The 7,080-nt window shown below is 53.7% G+C and overlaps 1 protein-coding gene across 1 annotated transcript; it reads left to right on the forward strand.

Annotated features, from left to right (window-relative positions):
- The first annotated feature begins 1,499 nt into the window (after positions 1-1,499).
- On the forward strand, positions 1,500-6,451 carry FOS (Fos proto-oncogene, AP-1 transcription factor subunit). The gene is made up of 4 exons (XM_002824950.6): positions 1,500-3,343; positions 4,097-4,348; positions 4,780-4,887; positions 5,005-6,451. Exons 1-4 carry the CDS (start codon positions 3,203-3,205, stop codon positions 5,644-5,646), a joined length of 1,143 nt encoding a protein of 380 aa, XP_002824996.1. The 5' UTR covers positions 1,500-3,202; the 3' UTR covers positions 5,647-6,451.
- Positions 6,452-7,080: the final 629 nt, after the last annotated feature.

The following is a 7,080-nucleotide window of genomic DNA, read 5'->3' on the forward strand; positions in this document are numbered from 1 at the left end:
CTCTGTATTGCAGTCACCTCCTCTGGGACCTGTTTCCAAGCCTTCTTCTGTGTTGCCTGGCACCCCTTTCTTACCTCTATCAAACCACTTACTGCTGCCCTGTAAGCTCTATTGACTTGTTGGTCTTCCTATGAGACTGGAATCTCTCTGAGGGTCGGGACAGGTCTACCCACTTCATTACAGTGAGCACCAGCCTCCAGCCCAGTCAATAGTTTTTTGTTAAATAAATAAAACAATAAATGGACACATGGTTTGTCCTTTCCAGAGGATGGATTTATTAAGTCTCCAACTCTGGTCATAATAGTGCCAGAAAGGAAAGAGTTAAGCTATCTGGAGGAAATAGGCTCACTGAAAGACCCTTCTTCTTTTTTTTTTTATTGGCAAAGGCAGGATAACTGTATTTGAGATAAATCCTGGATATAAAATCTTGACACATCTTTTAGGTATTGGCCGAGATGCTTTAGACCTGAAAGGGAAGTAAATCAAATCATTCTAGGTTTTCTTTTCTTTTCTTTTTGAGACAGAGTCTTGCTCTGTTGCCCAGGCTGGAGTGCGGTGTTATGATCTCGGCTCACTGGAACCTCTGCCTCCTGGGTTCAAGCAATTCTCCTGCCTCAGCCTCCTGAGTAGCTGGGACTACAGGCGTGGGCCACCACACCCGGCTGTCTTGTATTTTTAGCAGAGACAGAGTTTCACCATGATGGCCAAGCTGGTCTCGAACTCCTGGCCTCAAGTGATCCACCCACCTCGGGCTCCCAAAGTGCAGGAATTACAGGAGTGAGCCACCGCACCCAGTCAGGTTGTCTCTTAAGTAACCTGAGATCTAGTTGTGAATGGCAGTCGTGGCCAGACTCAGGAATTCAAAGCTTGACCTATTTTGTCTGAAGCTAATATTAATAATAAGAGAGATGTATTTGACTTCATAACCCCTTTCCCTCCCGTCCCCCTCTTTCTTTCTGTAATCAAGGATAGAATTAGAAGTACCGAAGGCCGCAGAATTGCTTTAGGATTCAGAGCAGCTCCAAGGAATCTGTGTTTACGTATTATGTGTATTTTTCCGTTTCCCTCCCTTTTTATGAGTGAGAAAAAAAAGCGCCTAAATTCCCACCAACATAAACCAATGACATACAATGATGAAATTCTGTTTTCACCTCTGCCTGTGACAGGGAATGCAAAAATAGCAAGTGGCCCAGTTCCACGAATCCCCGCCTCCTGCCCTCCCCGCTCCTGCCGGGTTGGATCTCTAAGAATGGAGGTTAGCGCACAGCCTCGCGCGGGCCGCTCAGCCCCCGGACCCAGCGGATGATGTCAGGCGACGGGAGCGGCCGCAGCCGGGCCGGGGAGGCCGCGGCCCAGGGGAGCTGGGAGGGAGGGCGGCCTCGCCAGGCCGGCGGCGCGCCCGGCCGTGCGGCGTTGCCTGGAGACGGCCCTGGCGGCGCTGTGTTGCTGTAAACAGCCGCTTCCCTGTTACTATCTATAGCAGGATCTCCTGGCTCCCGGGCGCGGCGGCTGGAGGCAGGTCTGCGGTCCGGCTCCCCGCGCGCCCCGATCTATCCGCCCGCCGGCCTCATCCTGCCTCGCCCCTCTCCAGGTGCCCACCGCGGGCCCCGACCCCTGGGCCCGAAGAGTGGGGAAGGGAAGACCGGGGCTGTGCGGGGACATGCGTCTTCGCGCCCTGGAGGTGGCCAGCGCGCTGGGGCTGAGCCCGGGCAGCGTGACCCCGGCTGTCCTACGCAGCAGGGCAGGAGACTGGGGGGCGTGGCACACTCTGGAGCACCTTGCCTCCCCAAAGCCCAGTGTTCCAGGACGTGGAGCCGCGCCTGGGGTCCCAGCAGTCGAGGTATTCCGCCTAGGCGCAGCTGGCCACTGTCCTTCCAGCCCCCGTCCTCCCCCCTCCAAGTCCGCGCTGGAAAATCACCCGCTGCGGGCTCCCGTAAGCACAGCTTCCTGGCGGGACCGAACCAGCCCCCCAGCGCAGATTTGAGTTCCCCGCAGGAAGCACACCCCGCCTTGTCATCCCGAACTGACCACCCTGCCCACATAACCACACCTCGCACTCCCTACCCCTGGGGCCCAGCTCAGAACCGGGCAGATACCCCATTCAAATGTCTTCGCACGTAGGTTTTGCACAGTTGTTTATCTGCTGGTGTCTCAGGGATTTGACAGTTTCCTTAATATTCCCACACATGACCGAGAAAAATAAATAAATAAATGCGCTGTCTTCTTTAAATAAATAAATAAATAAAGTACCCAGTATCGTAAAGTAGGTTATCGTATTCTCTTATTTTGGATCCTCCACTTTCTGCTTCCAAACGCAGGAACAGTGCTAGTATTGCTCGAGCCCGGGGGCTGGAGGCGAGGGGATGAGGGTCTGCTTCCACGTTTTGCACTGAATTAGGGCCAGAATTGGTGATGCGGGTAGGGGCGCATTCCTTCGGGAGCCGAGGATTAAGTCCTCGGGGTTGTGTACTCGAGGCCGTTTCTTTTATCCCTGAGCCTCAGAACTGTCTTCAGTTTCCGCACAAGGGTAAAAAGGCGCTCTCTGTCCCATCCCCCCCGACCTCGGGAACAAGGGTCCGCATTGAACCAGGTGCGAATGTTCTCTCGCATTCTGCGCCGTTCCCGCCTCCCCTCCCCCGGCCGCGGCCCCCGCCTCCCCCCGCGCTGCACCCTCGGTGTTGGCTGCAGCCCGCGAGCAGTTCCCGTCAATCCCTCCCCCCTTACACAGGATGTCCATATTAGGACATCTGCGTCAGCAGGTTTCCACGGCCTTTCCCTGTAGTCCTGGGGGGAGGCATCCCCGAAACCCCTCATCTTGGGGGGCCCACGAGACCGCTGAGACAGGAACTGCGAAATGCTCACGAGATTAGGACACGCGCCAAGGCGGGGGCAGGGAGCTGCGAGCGCTGGGGACGCAGCCAGGCGACCGCAGAAGCGCCCAGGCCGGCGCGCCACCCCTCTGGCGCCACCGTGGTTGAGCCCGTGACGTTTACACTCATTCATAAAACGCTTGTTATAAAAGCAGTGGCTGCGGCGCCTCGTACTCCAACCGCATCTGCAGCGAGCATCCGAGAAGCCGAGACTGAGTCGGCGGCCGCGGCGCAGCGAACGAGCAGTGACCGCGCTCCTACCCAGCTCTGCTCCACAGCGCCCACCTGTCTCCGCCCCTCGGCCCCTCGCCCGGCTTTGCCTAACCGCCAAGATGATGTTCTCGGGCTTCAACGCAGACTACGAGGCGTCATCCTCCCGCTGCAGCAGCGCGTCCCCGGCCGGGGATAGCCTCTCCTACTACCACTCACCCGCCGACTCCTTCTCCAGCATGGGCTCGCCTGTCAACGCGCAGGTAAGGCTGGCTTCCCGCCGCCGCGGGGCCGGGGGCTTGGGGTCGCGGAGGAGGACACACCGGGCGGGACGCTCCAGTAGATGAGTAGGGGGCTCCCTTGTGCCTGGAGGGAGGCTGCCGTGGCCCGAGCGGTGCCGGCTCGGGGGCTCCGGACTTGCTCTGAGCACACGCACGCTTGCCATAGTAAGAATTGGTTCCCCCTTCCGTAGGCAGGTTCGTTCTGAGCAACCTCTGGTCTGCACTCCAGGACGGATCTCTGACATTAGCTGGAGCAGACGTGTCCCAAGCACAGACTCGCTAACTAGAGCCTGGCTTCTCCGGGGAGGTGGCAGAAAGCGGCAATCCCCCCTCCCCCGGCAGCCTGGAGCAGGGAGGAGGGATGAGGGAGGAGGGTGCAGCGGGCGGGTGTGTAAGGCAGTTTCATTGATAAAAAGCGAGTTCATTCTGGAGACTCCGGAGCGGCGCCTGCGTCAGCGCAGACGTCAGGGATATTTATAACAAACCCCCTTTCAAGCGAGTGATGCTGAAGGGATAACGGGAACGCAGCGGCAGGATGGAAGAGACAGGCACTGCGCTGCGGAATGTCTGGGAGGAAAAGGGGGAGACCTTTCATCCAGGATGAGGGACATTTAAGATGAAACGTCCGTGGCAGGATCGTTTCTCTTCGCTGCTGCATGCGGCACTGGGAACTCGCCCCACCTGTGTCCGGAACCTGCTCGCTCACGTCGGCTTTCCCCTTCTGTTTTGTTCTAGGACTTCTGCACGGACCTGGCCGTCTCCAGTGCCAACTTCATTCCCACGGTCACTGCCATCTCGACCAGTCCGGACCTGCAGTGGCTGGTGCAGCCTGCCCTCGTCTCCTCCGTGGCCCCATCGCAGACCAGAGCCCCTCACCCTTTCGGAGTCCCCACCCCCTCCGCTGGGGCTTACTCCAGGGCTGGCGTTGTGAAGACCATGACAGGAGGCCGAGCGCAGAGCATTGGCAGGAGGGGCAAGGTGGAACAGGTGAGGAACTCTAGCATACTCTTCCTGGGAATGTGGGGGCTGGGTGGGAAGCAGCCCTGGAGATGGAGGAGCCCAGTAGAGAGGATGAAGCCACTGACGGGGCTGGCTGCACATCCCTAACTGGGAGTCCTGGCTCCAAGCCCATTCCATCCCAACTCAGACTCTGAGTCTCACCCTAAGAAGTACTCTCATAGTTTCTTCCCTAAGTTTCCTACTGCATGCTTTTAGACTGGGCTCTTCTTTGTTCTCTTGCTGAGGATCTTATTTTAAATGCAAGTCACACCTAGTCTGCAACTGCAGGTCAGAAATGGTTTCACAGTGGGGTGCCAGGAAGCAGGGAAGCTGCAGGAGCCAGTTCTACTGGGGTGGGTGAATGGAGGTGATGGCAGACACTTTTACTGAATGTCGGTCTTTTTTTGTGATGATTCTAGTTATCTCCAGAAGAAGAAGAGAAAAGGAGAATCCGAAGGGAAAGGAATAAGATGGCTGCAGCCAAATGCCGCAACCGGAGGAGGGAGCTGACTGATACACTCCAAGCGGTAGGTAGACTCTGTGGGTTGCTCCTTTTTAAAACTCAAGGGGAAAGTTGGAGATTGAGCATAAGGGCCCTTGAGTAAGACTGTGTCTTATGCTTTCCTTTATCCCTCTGTATACAGGAGACAGACCAACTAGAAGATGAGAAGTCTGCTTTGCAGACCGAGATTGCCAACCTGCTAAAGGAGAAGGAAAAACTAGAGTTCATCCTGGCAGCTCACCGACCTGCCTGCAAGATCCCTGATGACCTGGGCTTCCCAGAAGAGATGTCTGTGGCTTCCCTTGATCTGACTGGGGGCCTGCCAGAGGTTGCCACCCCGGAGTCTGAGGAGGCCTTCACCCTGCCTCTCCTCAATGACCCTGAGCCCAAGCCCTCAGTGGAACCTGTCAAGAGCATCAGCAGCATGGAGCTGAAGGCCGAGCCGTTTGATGACTTCCTGTTCCCAGCATCATCCAGGCCCAGCGGCTCTGAGACAGCCCGCTCTGTGCCAGACATGGACCTATCTGGGTCCTTTTATGCAGCAGACTGGGAGCCTCTGCACAGTGGCTCCCTGGGAATGGGGCCCATGGCCACAGAGCTGGAGCCCCTGTGCACTCCGGTGGTCACCTGTACTCCCAGCTGCACTGCTTACACGTCTTCCTTCGTCTTCACCTACCCCGAGGCTGACTCCTTCCCCAGCTGCGCAGCTGCCCACCGCAAGGGCAGCAGCAGCAATGAGCCTTCCTCTGACTCGCTCAGCTCACCCACGCTGCTGGCCCTGTGAGCGGGCAGGGAAGGGAGGCAGCCGGCACCCACAAGTGCCACTGCCCGAGCTGGTGCATTACAGAGAGGAGAAACACGTCTTCCCTAGAGGGTTCCTGTAGACCTAGGGAGGACCTTATCTGTGCGTGAAACACACCAGGCTGTGGGCCTCAAGGACTTGAAAGCATCCATGTGTGGACTCAAGTCCTTACCTCTTCCGGAGATGTAGCAAAACGCATGGAGTGTGTATTGTTCCCAGTGACACTTCAGAGAGCTGGTAGTTAGTAGCATGTTGAGCCAGGCCTGGGTCTGTGTCTCTTTTCTCTTTCTCCTTAGTCTTCTCATAGCATTAACTAATCTATTGGGTTCATTATTGGAATTAACCTGGTGCTGGATATTTTCAAATTGTATCTACTGCAGCTGATTTTAACAATAACTACTGTGTTCCTGGCAATAGTGTGTTCTGATTAGAAATGACCAATATTAAACTAAGAAAAGATATGACTTTATTTTCTGGTAGATAGAAATAAATAGCTATATCCATGTACTGTAGTTTTTCTTCAACATCAATGTTCATTGTAATGTTACTGATCATGCATTGTTGGGGTGGTCTGAATGTTCTGACATTAACAGTTTTCCATGAAAACGTTTTATTGTGTTTTTAATTTATTTATTAAGATGGATTCTCAGATATTTATATTTTTATTTTATTTTTTTCTACCTTGAGGTCTTTTGACATGTGGAAAGTGAATTTGAATGAAAAATTTAAGCATTGTTTGCTTATTGTTCCAAGACATTGTCAATAAAAGCATTTAAGTTGAATGCGACCAAGCTTCTGCTCTTTTCATTCTGGAAGTTTTGTAAGTTTCTGAAAGGTATTATTGGAGACCAGTTTGTCAAGAAGGGTAGCTGCTGGAGGGGGACACACCCTCTGTCTGATCCCTTATCAAAGAGGACAAGGAAACTATAGAGCTGATTTTAGAATATTTTACAAATACATGCCTTCCATTGGAATGCTAAGATTTTCTACTGCTTCTGGGGACGAGAAACTGCTGTGTAACAGTTTTTGTGGGAATACATCTTTTCTGTTTCGGTACTCACAAGGGGAAATATTTAAATTTGGTTGTGCTAATATTAAATTTAGATGTTTTGATCTTAAAGGAACCCTTTAAGCAAACAGAACCTAGCTTTGTACAAACTATTTTAACTTTTTATTCTCACAAAATCACGTGGAGGGTTATTCTACTTCAAAGATGAGCAAATTGAAGAATGGTTAGAATAAACAACTTTCTTGATATTCCGTTATCGGCATTAGAATCTTCCTGCTCGTTATCGTATCCAGCAGGCTGAACTGCCTCTTGATACTTGGTTAAAAAAAATTTTCAGGCCGGGCGCGGTGGCTCATGCCTGTAATCCCCAGCCCTTTGGGAGGCCGAGGCAGGCGGATTACCTGAGG

The sequence above is a fragment of the Pongo abelii genome, chromosome 15, assembly GCF_028885655.2.
Source record: "Pongo abelii isolate AG06213 chromosome 15, NHGRI_mPonAbe1-v2.0_pri, whole genome shotgun sequence".
NCBI lineage: Eukaryota > Metazoa > Chordata > Mammalia > Primates > Hominidae > Pongo > Pongo abelii.

Coding starts and splice junctions, on each gene's coding strand:
- FOS (XM_002824950.6), top strand. CDS start 3,203: ATGATGTTCTCGGGCTTCAACGCAGACTACGAGGCGTCATCCTCCCGC. Junction 3,344..4,096: donor GCTCGCCTGTCAACGCGCAG/GTAAGGCTGGCT, acceptor GTTTTGTTCTAG/GACTTCTGCACGGACCTGGC. Junction 4,888..5,004: donor TGACTGATACACTCCAAGCG/GTAGGTAGACTC, acceptor CTCTGTATACAG/GAGACAGACCAACTAGAAGA.